At 41.8% G+C, this 15,553-nt stretch overlaps 1 protein-coding gene across 7 annotated transcripts in view; it reads right to left on the bottom strand.

The window, feature by feature from the left end:
* The window catches only part of LOC111870743 (protein PRRC2C), a 109,501-nt gene that overhangs the window by 11,361 nt on the left and 82,587 nt on the right, over window positions 1–15,553 (bottom strand). For 5 of the 7 annotated variants that reach the window (XM_033753987.1, XM_033753990.1, XM_033753989.1 and 2 more), the window contains 7 exons: window positions 15,297–15,431; window positions 13,241–13,366; window positions 12,075–12,254; window positions 11,179–11,370; window positions 9,387–9,534; window positions 7,644–7,870; window positions 963–1,122 (listed from right to left, as the gene is read on the bottom strand). In XM_033753987.1, coding sequence (XP_033609878.1) covers window positions 963–1,122; window positions 7,644–7,870; window positions 9,387–9,534; window positions 11,179–11,370; window positions 12,075–12,254; window positions 13,241–13,366; window positions 15,297–15,431 — 1,168 coding nt within the window. The remainder of the gene's footprint in view (window positions 1–962; window positions 1,123–7,643; window positions 7,871–9,386; window positions 9,535–11,178; window positions 11,371–12,074; window positions 12,255–13,240; window positions 13,367–15,296; window positions 15,432–15,553) is intronic. The other 2 variants (XM_023863258.2, XM_033753988.1) reach the window with 2 other exon arrangements.

Below are 15,553 nucleotides of genomic sequence, written 5' to 3' on the forward strand. Positions count from 1 at the left end.
TGAGCCAGCGCTGTGTTTAGACTAATGCTTCAAGGCGTCACCTGCTTACATAGCCGAGATACCGGGTGCTCATATTATAAGGCAAGGTTATAAAACCATCTTTTAAGATCATTTTAGTGAAAGTTTCATCCTTCAAAGCGTACCATTCACTGCTCAAATACTAAACAACCTGCTTCCATTGAAGATATAAAGGGGGTTCATATTATAAGGTAAGGTTATAAAACCACCTTTTAAGATCATTTTAGTGAAAGTTTCATGTTCCTATCTCATAGAATTTAAGAACAATGATGAATAAATAATTTTCGAGCAAAATTTAAATGGCTGGCTGAATATATTACCGCAGGAGCCGCGGCCGCGGAATTTAAATGACCACGTCAAAGGGTTAACTGACTCCTTAGTCCAAGTCCAAGTTATATTGCGACTGACGGTCCGTCAGTCTGTCTGTCTTGGTGACGAGCCCCGGGGCTCATAACCAGATATTTTTTCTTTTTTCTTATATGAAAGTTACTGTCCTGTTCATTTGGGGCACCTTAGGCAGCGTGGTTCTCTTATAAACCCTCAGCCAGACAACAGAAAAACGCCTCACTTCCTTGTTGCCTAGTTGCAGTGTTTACAGGTGTTGCTGGGCAACGCTGTCGAGAGTTGTTTACTGCTGCATGATAACCGCGGCATCCCCGTTACGTCACAGCGGGGGAGGGGGGTGGAGTGTTGACTGGCCCGTTACCGTAGTAGCGACAGTGCCTGACAATGTTACGTCACCGCTGGCGGGGGAGAGGAAGTTCTCCATAGCGCAATACATCACACTATATATATTGTGACAAACTGAATAATTTGCATAAACAATTTACCTGAAGAGAAGAGGGAATAATTAAAAAAGGGGAAGCACAATAGACCACTGAGGTCGCGGTGCAAGGGCCGAGAAAGCCTACCCCTCATACATTCATTCATTCATTCATTCATACCTGAAGAGAATACTGATGCTAAAACGTCTTGCTGATTGCCGGAGGGTGACTTCAGCTGTGTCCGACCATTGGAAGTGGCATTAAGATCTGTAGGATGCTGGCCACCCGATTTCAGGAATGTTGGACCAGGAAGTCCAGTATTACGGTACTGCTGTGCCATCTATAGGACAGAGAGCAAACCAGAATCAACCTTACTTTTCCGATAAACATTCATTAATGACAATCAATCAAAATGCTTTCATCATGGACCAATCACCTACATTACAAGAAAAAGCGTAACCCCTAACTATGAAGGTTCCTGATACTATGGTTATCTATAATACAAACACAACGGCTAATAAAATGTATAATACAGTCAGAGAACATTACTTCTTCAATATTACATTGCCAGAACTGATACACTGTGTTAGCCCGAATATACGATGGGAAGTCATAATGTTTTAATTATCACCATGAGAAGTTCATAATACCAAAATATCATTCTATATTGGAGATAGCCCATTTCCTCAGCTTGCCAAACAGTCAAATTTTCCTGCACCAAGTGGACAGAAGGAGCCACTGGAAGGGGCAGAAGCAAAATGGCAACGTCACTTGAGAAAGTGGAGGTTTGCACTGTGATATTGTTCCTACATCTGCAAGGGAAATCTGCCAGGGAGATCCACAACCAGATGACTGCTCTATATCAGGAAGATGTACCATCACATGACAGTGGTCACGTGCAAGAGCTATTTCATTGTGTACAGACAAACCTTGAAGATGAACCCCAAGTGGAAGACCATCTCTTGCTGATGAACCAGGAATTGTGGCACAGGTGGAAGCTTTGATCCTATCCGATACGCACATAACTATCGAAGCATTAGCCATGGGTCGGTTTGCAACAAAATCAGCAATGGATGGATGTGGCAAACAAACTTTTGCAGTTGTATCAAGACAAAAAGGTGGAATTTTTTGACCGCCTGATCACGATGGATGAATGTTCGGTCTATCATTGTGACAAAGGATATGAGCAAGCAGTGGAAACATGCAGACTTGCTGCCATCAAAGAAGGCCAAATCCCAGCTGTCATCGGGAAAGGTGATGTTGAGTGTGTTCTGGGATCGGCGGGGTGTCATCATGACCAACTATGCGCAAAAGGGCATCACCATCACTGGCGAGTACTACCGGAACCTTCTGACAAAATTATGGGGGGAAATCAAGAAAAAGGGACATGGAATGCTGGAAAAGGGTGTGTGACTTCTTCACGACAATACAATGCACCGGCTCATGCCTTGATGACACTTGCTGCCAGTTTGGGATATGGAATTCTCCCCCGTGCATCATATTCACCAGACCTGGCACCAAGTGACTTCCCCTTTCCATGGCTAAAGAAGCCAATTGGTAAGAGATTCCAAGATGATGTCATTTCTGCAGTGGAGGATTTCCTAAACAGTCAAAATGAGACCTTCTATGATGGAGGTATCCAGCAGCTAATTCACTGTTGGGGAAAATGTGTGGCCTTGCAGGGGGCGTATGTAGAGAAGGACTAACTCTCATACAGTTTCTTGCACCTGTGTGTCTGTTTCTTATGGGTGTTAATTAAAATTTCATGACTTCCTCACATAATGCAGGGCGTCTTTCAAGCACTACATCCTAGAAAAGAGGGGTTGCCTAATTTTTGAGATTAAACATGAAGAATGATTTACTATTTCTTAATAGTATGCTAAAAAAAAAGATAAAGGTAAAGTTGACCCTGTGCTTAACTAATTAAGCACTACACCATGAAGGTGTATGGAGGAATGGATGTATACAGGATGATCCATGAAGTTTTACCCCCACTTAGGGAGGGCATTCCTGAGGTAATTTGGAACAAAAAATGTTGATATACTAATGGTATCCACCTCATAATTTAAGAGATACAGCAATTTGAAAACTGGCGAAAAGTCTTTTTCTTTTCGAATTTCAGTCAAAACAAATTAGAAATACAATACAAACACTTTTTAAATCGTTAATGTTTTAGGAAAGAAGCATTCTAAAACCCATTTTTTTTTTCAATTTCTTAATTTTGCTTTGTGCAACATTTTTTATCGATTTTATGTTACAAAATTACATTATTTTCAGCATCCCATTCTGTAAACATACCAATGGTTGCATATCACACCCTTCTATATATCTGTTTCCTTCAAACTGTAGTGCTTTAGAAGACGACTGGATTTACATAAGATTTATAAAAATTTTTCCCTGTACGTCAACACAACATGTCGCAAGCGTATGAACCGCGCTCGTAGCATTTCGCAGTTCCACACGTTTTTTCCTTATTGTCATCGCCGCGTTCAGTATACGTCCAGGCAACGCTTCATGTGTTTGTACCTTTACCTGGTACACAATGTCCTTCATCCAGCCCCAAATGCAATAAAATGAACGGCCCGATTAACTGATCATACAGAACGCCACACCAGACACTGACACTGAATCGGTGTTGAAAATTCGATTCTATCATGGCATGGGGACTATTGTCTGCCCAAACATTAAATTGTGACTGTTGTTCACCCCGTCACGTGTAAATTGTGCCTCATCACAGAACATTATCAAGCGGTACAACTGCCGATTTCCATTTAACCAGTTGCAGAACTGCAGACGAAGAGCACGGTCTCCTGGTTGTAGGTGTTGTATTTGTTGTAAATGATAAGGATGCAGCCCGTTCTCATGAAGAGTCCTCCACACCATGGACTGAGAAACACCAAACCGCCGAGCTAGACGTCTTGTACTGGCACGAGGAATGCGCTCTACAGCATCGAGAATGGTTTCTTCTTCGCACAATCCATGTTGAGGATTTCGTTCGTATTGTATACGAACGCTGGAGAGAGAACCAGTCTGTCTTAATGTGCTGAATGTACTGCTAATGGATTTAGGATTTGGAATCCTGCGAATAGGATAACACCGGTGATAATCGGCAGCAGCGACTCTTGCATTTCCATCACATACACCCAAAACAAACACCATATCAGCGTATTCGTCAGTGGAAAATGTGTACTGCATCTTATCTTCACAAAGTCACCAACACAACGTCCTGTTCACTACTGGATTGCTTTGCCTAGGATAGTGCAACATTCCAGCCGGTCAGCTTATCTGCTGACACAGCTCACTGGAACGCAAGGTCGCCCAGGGGGGAAGCATACAGCTGCATTCACATTGATGTGTTTCGAAAATCTATTGTTACTCCGTAACTATTGAAAATCAACCAAAAGATTATAAGGAAATTTTGCAGGAAATAACCCCAGGAATATGTACCATAAGCAGGCGTAAAACTTCGTGGATCACCCTGTATAGTTGGAGGTAAGTGGTCGTATTCACACCACGGCTGATTTAACCCATGGGGAAAGAACCCCCAGTATCCTCTGGTTACAAGGCTTGGTGGGCCCTGGGTCTGGACACTGTGGAGAAGAGAAAATTCTTGCCCTTATGGGACTCAAACTCCAAACCGCTATCCAGTATGTAGCTAGTTGCTATACCAACTGCGATATCCCAGGTCCAACATTTTAATAGTATACATTTTATTTTTTTGCATAAAAAAAAAGACTTTCTGTCTGGTTTTCCTGTTGGAAAAATAGGGCATTTCCTTATATTCACATTTAAATGGTATTTCAGTACATACGAGGGGGGACCCAAAAATAACCGGAAACAACCTGTTGCGCGCGCATGCTTTGTAGTTACGAGTTGTGCTGCTAGGTGGTGTTAGCTGGGGGTCTCCCGTGACTGTTAGTGAGCTGGTGTCAGTCTGAGTTAAGTGGTTTGTCTGTGGTGCTCTGTTGTGTGCGTTCCTGTTTCAACCCTTTGGCGATTAGTGAGATGGCCGACCAGAAGGAACAAAGAGTGTGCGTGAAATTTTGCTTTCTGTTAGGAAAAACTGCAGCCGAGACTGTTGGGATGCTTCGGCAAAGCCTTTAATGATGATGCTTTGGGGAAATCACAGGTCTACGAGTGGTTTTCCCGTTTCAAATCTGGCAACATGGCAACAGAAGACATGCCACGCCCCGGGCGTCCTTCGACAGGAAGAAATGACGAAAACATTGCCAAAATCAAACGTGCAATTGATGAGGATCGTCGAAAGACCACTGACCAACTTTCTGAGGAAACGGAACATCTCGTGGAGCACGGTCCAGTGAATTTTAACCGAAGGTTTGCACATGAGACGGGTGTCTGCAAAATTTGTTCCTCACTTGCTCGGAGATGACCAAAGAGAAAACCGCGTGAATGTTTGCCGCGACTTGAAGAGTGAAGTGCAGTTTTCCCTAACAGAAAGCAAAATTTCACGCACACTCTTTGTTCCTTCTGGTCGGCCATCTCACTAATCGCCAAAGGGTTGAAACAGGAACGCACACAACAGAGCACCACAGACAAACCACTTAACTCAGACTGATGCCAGCTCACTAACAGTCGCGGGAGACCCCCAGCTAACACCACCTAGCAACACAACTCGTAACTACAAAGCATGCGCGCGCAACAGGTCGTTTCCTGTTATTTCTGGGTCCCCCTTCGTATAGTAACACCTTCAAGTTTCTTTGGAGCCCACTGTATCAGAACACTAAGGTAAAGCTATCCCTGTAACAGGCTGTGAAGGCCCATAGGGTTGCGAGATGTCGAGGCTCCCACATTTTCTGTACAAAATTGACTCACAGATGGCAGTATGGTTGTTGGCCTTACGTGCCAGCTGCCCTTTACCCCCCAGGAAGATTCCCGGTACTCATTTCTGTTACAGTCTGAGTCGATCCCAGGGCCATAGTGCTGCTTCCAAGGATTAGGTAAATTGAAAAATCCACCTCATAAGGACTCGAACCCACAATCTTCCAGTTTGTAGCATACTGCCTCAACCAACTACACTACCACGTGACCCCATCTGAGCACTAAACTCAGGAAAACCTTAACTGCAGTGACCTTAACACTGAGATCACTGACTTGAGCCATGCAGTGGCTCCGGTATGACGTCATGGGCTTCCAGCCCCTTGATCGAGGTTCTTAAACTTATCCGCCACCCCATCCCCATGCGGGACTGGGTCATGTGGTATTGCCCTCTCCCCTCCTTTCTACCCCTGGGAGCCTTGCTTGGAAGTTAATTCGAGTTCGGAGTTCAGTTCTGGTTATGGATCCATAGGGCCTTGCTCGCGGCGCCGAGCCAGCCGGAGCGACTGTCAAATTCCTGTTCAGCTGGGAGTCCAAATTTGGTTTCAGCAAGTACTGGGCTGGTTCGCGGCCGACGAGATCGCCCGCGGTCACCCGTCGTTGGGTTTGTAGGACGGCGGCGACCCGTACCAGTATAAACCTGTGTTTATAATTTATATTGTGTATTTAGTTTAGACTCAGCCTGTGGCCCGGCTATAATGTAGTAGTTATGTTGTCATGCAACCAAGGCAAATTGTTGCGCCAGTAAATATGTGCCATTCTGCCCGAGTTAGATGCCGCTGTGTGCGAGCGTGTAAATGTGCAGTTAGTTCAGTTGTTCTATTTAATTTCCATTGTGTTTATTAAATTCTGTTATTTGTTAATATATTGATTGCCATCATTTGTAACTACATTTACCACGCTGCTAGCTTGGATCCCTTACACTAACTTAGGGAGCGTGCGAGCACAGCACGAGCCGTATGACGGATCAACGTTTCCCCCTCCGATTGAGGAAGGGTAGACGGAGCCGAAAGGTGCCAGAGAGTGACGGTACAAATGGTAGCAGAGGCAGAGCGGCTCAGACTTTGTATCATGGAAAATGAACATGCAATGAAGGAAATTCTTAGACTGAGGGACATTAAACATGGGTTCCACTTAACTTTTACAGCCAGTGAGATGCAAAATATGAAAATGATATTACAAGTTTTCAGGGCAATGAAAATTTTCATTCTGACTTTCTGCGTTACGCTACCATGTTATTTTGAGGGTGGTTGCTGATATGTTGGAGTTATGTGCTTTCTTTCCATATCTTCTACCTTGAAGACAGAGGCACTAGGTTCCTCGGAAATGTTGGTACTCACATATAAGATGATATACTACCATAACCCAGAATGCCATAATCCAACATACGAAGATGTTCACAACCACTGTCACTGTAACCACAACATTACCTTGTTTAGGTTTAAAAATTTGGGCTCTGCCGACATGACATGACATCCACATGCTAAAGTCTCATGCACATGTGGTCGTAACTACATCCTCTTAATTCAACATTCTCACAAAAAAGTTTGGTATAAATTATGGAAAACATTAACTGCACATATGTACTACACTTGACCATCTCAGCCATAGTGCATTGGATGTCACACAGCTTCAGACTTGGTGTGTGTGTGTGTTTGTGTGGAGTTTTTGAGTGGGGTGAGATAAACAAATCTGTAGCAAAGAACTGATAATTTATGAACTGAATTTACTGTGTGCAAAAAGAACCGCCCCAAAACAAATATTGAAGTTAGTATTAGTTTCTCACAGACTGCTGTACACTGTACTATTACAATTAACTTACATTTTAACATTTTCTAATAACATACCCCATACTATGAACTTGATACAGTCTACATAGTTATGTAAATAAGGCAAAGTTATCCTGGCACTTCCTTTCTGAAGGCAGCTGTGCTACAGATTTTTATTGCCCTTAAAAATCCATCGACCTGAGCTGCAGTTTGAACCAGAGAATCCTGGGTCCAATGGCAGGCATATCACTGTTACCTGTGAACCAAAGTTCTGGAGTCCAACAGGTGTGGCAGCACCTGACTGGGTGCCATAGCCCTGCAGATTATATGGGGAACCCGTCTGGTGAAGCTGCTGGCCTGGTGTTGCTGGCTGCTGTACAGCTTGTAATGTTGAGTTTGTGGCCTGGTAGAAACCTGTCTGGCCCCCTGGAATTAGACCCCTCAAGACATCAGACACTACCACAGGGTTCTGGCATGAGTTTGCTGCAACACAAATCGATTTTTTTTTCGTCTTTATACTGGTACATGCAAATGCAATATAAATTATGAGCAGTCAACTAAAATAGGAAATAAACAAAGATACATTCTCTAACTGTTAACGGTGAATGAGAAATAAGGCACTAAATTCAGCTACTTTTTCTCAACGCAGGGAAATCTTATGCAAGACCTGAAGCCTTCCACAGTGGTGACGATTCATACTGTGGTCTCCTGGACTGTAACACTGTGTAGTCTGAAAGGTAGAACTCCACCAATCTTGAAAATACAGATGAACTTGGCTCCTCTGAAATGCTGACAACCCACCACCAGGAAGGCCACATGGAGTTGTAACCCAGAAAACCACAATGCTTCAGAAAGCTTGACCAAGTTATAAAGTGCTAATCCAAAATCTTTTAATCACAGAAAAGATGAATATTGAAATTACAAACACTCTGTCAGTCTTTTACAGGTAATGTTGGCAATTGCGATTTGTAAAATTAAATATGAAAATCAGAAAATTCTATCTGCATATGTATGTCATTTAGCAGCAACACAATTTTTGGGTTTGCAAGACAGCAGCATATAAAACACTCAGAACACATGAAAATTTCATCTCATATATGGCACAAATATTCCTGAGGTAGTCTCAGAATTTCATACATCTTTAAATAAATAAATTATAACAAATAAACCAGTTTCACTGATTAGAATTTTAAATTCTGGACACACTGAATGGCAACATAAACATGGAAAAACCAAATTTTCCACTACCATCACAAATTGAAAACGAAATCCGTTCACAACTATAACGGTCAAGATTCACGATTCTCGTTTTGTTTTTAGCATTGTGGACCCACTGGGTTCTTCTACAAATGTCATTACACCCATTCACATCCAAAGGAATGCTTATACACGTTCGTAGTACAGACCATACTCAATGCAAGCACATTTTATCAAAAACACAGTTTTTCTTATTGTGAAAAATAACTGTAAATACAAAAAAGGTATAGGCAATGGATATCCAGCCTGTTCTTCAAGTGCTTCTCCTGCCATCTGTGTGATACTGTTATACTATATGGTGTAGTAAACCGTCTGGGGTGGTGACATCTACAGACCAGTGGAAGTACTTTCCGGCCATTTACAGACAATGAACATTCATAACAATTCACTTGCTAGGTATATTTGTATTCTATCTCCAGAGATAATGCACTTTTCTAACTCCCTGGATTGTGTTGCACTGTTTCCACATATTTCCATAGGCTCATGTCACTTGCAAATGTGAGATTTCAGACTGTCTTTTGCTCTAAGTCACATTTAAACTGCACTCCATTCCATAACTTTAAACCCATTTCCCCCAAGAATTGCTACTGATGGCCAAAATGCACTCCAGTATTTAGGTGAATGAATTATGATCACTTTTCCTAGGGCACGTTATGTGAAGTGCAGAAGTTTGTGGATGGATGAACATATAAAACAGGTAGGTCTTGACAAATCAAACGTAATGCACAAGATGTGGGCTTACCAGCAGAACCTGAGTAAAATGATGATGATGGTGTAATTGTAGGCACTACATTACTCTGTACAGGCCCTGGTCGCTGTACCATCTGCGAACTTGACAAGTAGTTCTGATTCACATTGAGGACTTGACTGGGGTCATACTGAATGTATAACTGAAAATAACAAGTCTCTAGTGAGCAAAGGAATGTGATGAAAATGGCTGCACAGCAGGAAATGTCAAAAACACAGAATCTGTAACATATCACACATAATTAAAATAAATTAAAATATTAACATCTCTATGTGTGAAGGCCAGTTAGAATACCTCCACCATTGCCATGAGCTGTAGAAGGCAATGAAAAGGAAACCCGGTGCTTAGGGTTGTAACTGGGCCACCCTGTTCCTGGGGGATATAAATACAGGGACTGGGACCTCAAGAAGCACCATTCTGGTGATTGTCTGACGATGATATCAATATACAAATCTAAATTTCTGCATCTGATGACTCTGCGAAGGAACCAATGCGGGGGGGGGGGGAACTTGCTCAAAGAGCTTACAGAAAGAAAATTTGCTTTGCTAAAGTTAGGAATGTAGCAGCTACATCTCCACTCCCTTATCTGTCATTATGTGTGATGCTTAATTAATTACAGCCAGGGATAACTTTACCTTAAACGTATATGACCTAGCTCATTCATGGGAGCGAATGTGTCAATCCTCCTGTTTCCTGCATTTTATCTTCACTGCATTTAGACTTCAATGTACTTAATTCAGCTTGATGCCAAAGTTCCATTTACTGACCAAACTCACAACAGTAAAGTGACCTCTCTTAAAGTTAACCAGTTTCCTGTTTTTAAACTTGGAGATACACGATGTTACACTGTCACACAAACTTCACTTTCTCGATCGGAGTCCACTCTACTGTTCCACTGTATATTTTTGGCAAAACTGACAATCATGAAGTGGGAATAATAATATTAATAGAACCAATAAAGGCTAAAAAAAATGTGGTGACAAATTTGCTCAAAACATTAACCTATGGAGCCAGGTAAACACTGCCTAAAAGCTGAAATAATAGCAGAAACCAAAGTCACTTTTGCTAGAAAACGGTTAGGTAAATACTTGTTCCCACAGCAATGAATGTTAACAAAGGCAGTTCTGTGACAACATAAGAGAACAGAGGAACTATTCAACATGGTGACTTCTATCCTGGCTGCATGGCAGTTATAAAAGGAGTACATCCGTAAATTCAAGGAGAGAGAGAGCGGAGTAGAGATCAGTCCAAGATTCTTCGTCAGAGATTTGTCAGACAGACGTCATTCAGAAGGAGTTCAATGTGTGAGCTGTTATAATTGACTACAACTGAAAAAGGTGCCGATAAACCCAATAATCAAATCCAGAACCCATTATTATTAGTCACGTCAACTGCTCATATGTGACAATATTTTGTGGATTTATTTTAAACTAAATATTACAATAAACATAAATTACAACTCTAAAGTCCTGCTGTTCTATTAACCTTGTATGCATATAGTAACCCTTATTTAAGATTTCTTTGTGGACCTGTGGATTTGAACACTAAACTGAGGAATAACTAACATGGAGAAAATTTAACAGTGAGATTATTGAAGCTGAACACCAAATAAGGGAAATCCTTAAATCAAGGAGGGTTAAATGGGGGTTCTGCTGTATTCCCATATGATGGCAAATTCTGGCTGAAACATGCAGCGGAAGAGACTGTGATTGATAAAACAGGGCTTGTGTGTCAGTGCAACACTGATTATTATAGCAAGGATGGTGCAAGAAATGTTCCTACAAACCTGGGATGGCTGGGGAGCAGATGGTAGAGCACTCTGTTGGTAGGGACCACCACCCTTGGTCCCAATTGCTCCGATCTGCTGTGTTGAAGGCTTCACACTAGCCGACATCAATGAATTTGAAGTAGACGATATGAGAACTGTGCTAGGATTGTTACTGAGCTGCTGTGATTGGCCAAATGGTCCTTGCGGAGCCTGTAGAAAAAAACCAGATGTTAAAAGCTTTTCTGGTTCAGACTGCAATGACACACCCTGCAGTTCTAGACGTGTGTACTGATGATTTGGAGGAACATGCTGACTCGACATCCTGATGATGGAGGCGGCACATCCTTCTGATACATCAGTCTCCACTTAAAACCCAGAAGACCACAATCCTGACACCTACCTCACCATGAAAATCTGAAAGCTTGTATCAAGAGTGCAGGAAAAACAATCATGCCTCCAAAGGAACTACTTTCCATTAAAAGCAAGTTGTAAGAGTTCAAGTGGCTCCTCCTTTCATGCAACAATCAGTTTTAGAACTGCATATTTCCTGGACACTACTGGTCCACTGTCTGTAATGTTTGTGTGGATGATCATAGTCTCACACAGCTGGGCAACAGCAGTGAGGTAATCTGTCACCTTTGACAGACCATGACCTCTCTTCTCATGTACCCTTCACATGATTTTACTGTTCTCAAAGCAGTCTCTCAAACACAGAATACCAAAGATTTAAAACTACAGTTGAAATATGTTCATCTATATGAACGAGGCATATCAGCCCCAACAAAAGTATTTACAAATTTTTAAATGTCATTCACATTCACGGGTCAAGTGCTATATAAAATTACTAATATACATGAGGAGTTTGATCATTCAAGTTTAATAGGGAAAAGTACATCAATACAGAGAACACATACCTGAATACGAAACTGAGAGATTGTAGACTGATACATGTCTGGTGCAGCGTTAGGTGGAGGGTGGGGTGCAGTCTGCAGGTACATTGACTGCTGACTGAAAGCAGATGTCTGTCCCAGTCCTTGAGACAGGCCATATGGTGGGAATTGCGAAAACTGAGATCTGGCTTGCCCCCCAAGAACCTGCGAATGAGAGGTCAAACCGAGTTCCATTAGATTTTGAGGTTCTCACAGTGGTGTTTATTCTTCCGGGACGCAACACTGTGTAGTCCGTTGAAAGTCAACCAATGTTTCACAGGAACATGTCTCTTACATCTTTAAGGTCAAATAAGCCAAGCAAGATACCAGTGTGGAAGCAGGCGGAAAGTCGAGCGAGTCGTGGTGTCACATCCCAGAAGACAGTACTCAAGTTCTGTTAAAAAAGGGGGGGGGGAAGAAGGTAAATCTAAAACTGAATTTATTCACCAGAGAATCCCAAGTTGTAACCCATTAAATGGTAAGGTATGTTAGCTGGAGAATTCAAATTTCATTATTCAAAACTGTGAGTCATTTCCTCTACAAGCTCAAGAATACAATTACGAAAATCTGGAGAAGATACAAATTATTCAGACTTATATGGAGTAATTATGTTACAAAATATATATCTGTGCTTATGATAATTAGCTATTTATAATCTACTTTCTTACTGGATTATATGGGTTTTGTGCTACCCTGAATCCTTAGGAAAAAAAACTTGCATTGCATATATAAAGTACTACGCATATCTCTAACACTAGTGTGTTATCTTTTATCAGTTTGGTTCACATGTCTCTTTACAATAAACCTGTAATGCTGCTGTGTGAGGTTGTACTGCACTTGTTGGTTGCTGTAGTTCTCTTGGCAGGTGTATCTGCCGATGTGTCCCTCTGATTGTCAGCTGTCATTTTTGTTAAAAACGCTATTTTGAAATTTCCTGAAACCCATACTTTCCACTCCATCAATACTGGATGTTATCACTGGACTGTTCAGTGTGTAAAGTAGAGCACAATAATAAATGCACAAATTTTATTTCAGACTACCACTGACAATTTGAACTGATACAGACAAAATTTCCATTTCTCAAGTCTTAAGAAGGACGTTTGGTATAAAAACGGGTGCAGGGCGCTTGCTCGCAGAAGACAGTTATATACCTGAGTGCCATCTATCTGGAATGCACCATAGAGTCCACCCTGGGTTGGAATTTGCTGTGATGAATTGTATAATACTGTTGGTGGTGATGGAATGGCAGAAATGCCACTGAACTGGGCTGCTGTTGGCTGCAAATAAACACAACTGTAATGAGTTCTCAGAGCAATAAGGATTCATTACAAATATGCAAAATATATCACTAGAAACGAGATCTGGATTGGTATCTGGACTTATTGGACACTTGCACTCATAACTACAAATAACTACGACAGTCTCACAGAGTTACACACTCCAAAGATCACTGTAACTACAGCACACAAGAAATCTTCTCGGTCATCACTAGCTGTAGCTTGGTAGTGGCTTCCAATGGCAGATGTTCCCCCTTCCTCTGGGTTCCTGAACTGTGCATGGCCTCAGCTTCCAGCATCTCACTTCTCACAACTGACTCAACCAACTTTTTATATAGCCCCACCATGAACCACACAGAAAAAATCTCTCTTTATGTGTGTTCTCTCGTTGCCAGGGGAACAACAGGGCCACAGAACTGTTCGCAGGCAACAACCATTGTCTGTTGTCCTGTTTACACAACTGTTATTTGGCAATGGGTCTACATGTCACAATATAATAAATGACACAAGTAACTCAGGTTATATAGCATGGTCTGAGTGGATAATGGTGAACAATGAACTGAAAAGGATATGGGAGTGGTTGCTTAGTAATCATAATATAAAAATGACATCTATGTGCACAGTGGCCATAACCAATCACTAGCACGAACGCATTTCCTCATGTGAGGCGATAGGATATCAGTGGTGTGTTCAAACCCTTGGCTGTCTTTACCCAATTCATAATAGCAATAAATTGCGTTCTCAAAGACTTGTAATATTCTTCCTCTTCCGTGATTTTAACGCACCCGATACAAGGAAATTGTTCAGAATTTTGGAGTTTGGCCATTGTCCACTATTCCAAAAACTTCAAAACAGAACGTATTGGAGACTGCATCTGTTTCCGACCTCAGGTGATGGGGGGGGGGAACACATCGATTCTGTTGTGTCCCTCAGAAAGAGCTAACTTCAAACACTGGATTCATTACAGCTATTTAAATACCTGAGACCAGGCAATGTCAAAGGGAGATAACAGGAAAATATGTAATACAAATTATGATAAAGAATGCACATTCGTGGAACTAGGACAGAAAGGGAGGTAGAAATTTATTTTACAAACCTAGCCAACAAATCAAGTCCATGAACACCAATGCAAAGAAATGGAGAATTTGTGAAAATGTATAGTGTCTACTGGACAATGGACAAAGTCCAAAAAGCCAGTAATTCTGAGTGTTATACACCATCTTCAGAACCCTTTAGAATCTAAGTAAATTACTGTGACAGAGTTCCCAAACACATGACTGCAACACTCATCTACTGTTACGTATGTAACCTGCCTGCTCTCCGATAATTATACTTTGAGTTCAGTGGTACAAAGCTTTCTTGGAGTCTCAAAGTAGATTATGTTCAATTTGTTCAAATAAACATGTTACAGAATATATGCACTATGCTACAAGACAGAAGGTCACGGGATTGAATCCTGATGAGGTGGATTTTTGCAATTGACCTAATCCTTCCAACTGCACTATGGCCCTGGGGTTGACTCAGGCTCTAACAGAAATGAGTACCAGGAATAATCTTGGGGGGGGTAAAGGGTGGGCAGCCGGCCCGTAAGGCTGACCTCACCGATATCTGCGAGCCGACTGTAGAGAAAATGTGGGAGCCTAAACATTTCACAACCCTATGGGCCGTCACAGCCTGTTACAGAGATATCTTTACTTTTACTTACTTTTTACAGAATGTATGAAAATTAAACAATTTATAGTCAAAACATTTTTCTAGCTTTATAGTGTGCAACATCCTAAGCCTGGCACATACAGACACAGGGGCAGTTTCTCACTGTGCAGATTTATCCACTTCATGCCACTTCATCCCTCTTCTCAGCACCCCCTGTCTACCTTCATGTCAGAACTGTAGATAAACCAAAGTCCACTACAAGCTATTCCACACTTACCTGGTAGTTAATATGACCAGGCTGTGCAGTAGATGAATTGAAGGGAGGTGGCGACAGGGGCCCAGGATGTCCAATAGGTGATGGCCCAGCAGACATAACGGCTTGTTGCTGGGGTTTCACCTGTGGGGGAATCAGCTGCACATCAGGTAAATACCCTCTCAGAATCTAGAAGCATATCATGTCTAGAGAAGAAATTAAACCCACAAGTGTTCTACATATATATATATATATATATACACACACACACAGTAAAACTT

Source organism: Cryptotermes secundus, unplaced genomic scaffold (assembly GCF_002891405.2).
Source record: "Cryptotermes secundus unplaced genomic scaffold, Csec_1.0 scaffold204, whole genome shotgun sequence".
NCBI classification, from domain to species: Eukaryota; Metazoa; Arthropoda; class Insecta; order Blattodea; family Kalotermitidae; genus Cryptotermes; species Cryptotermes secundus.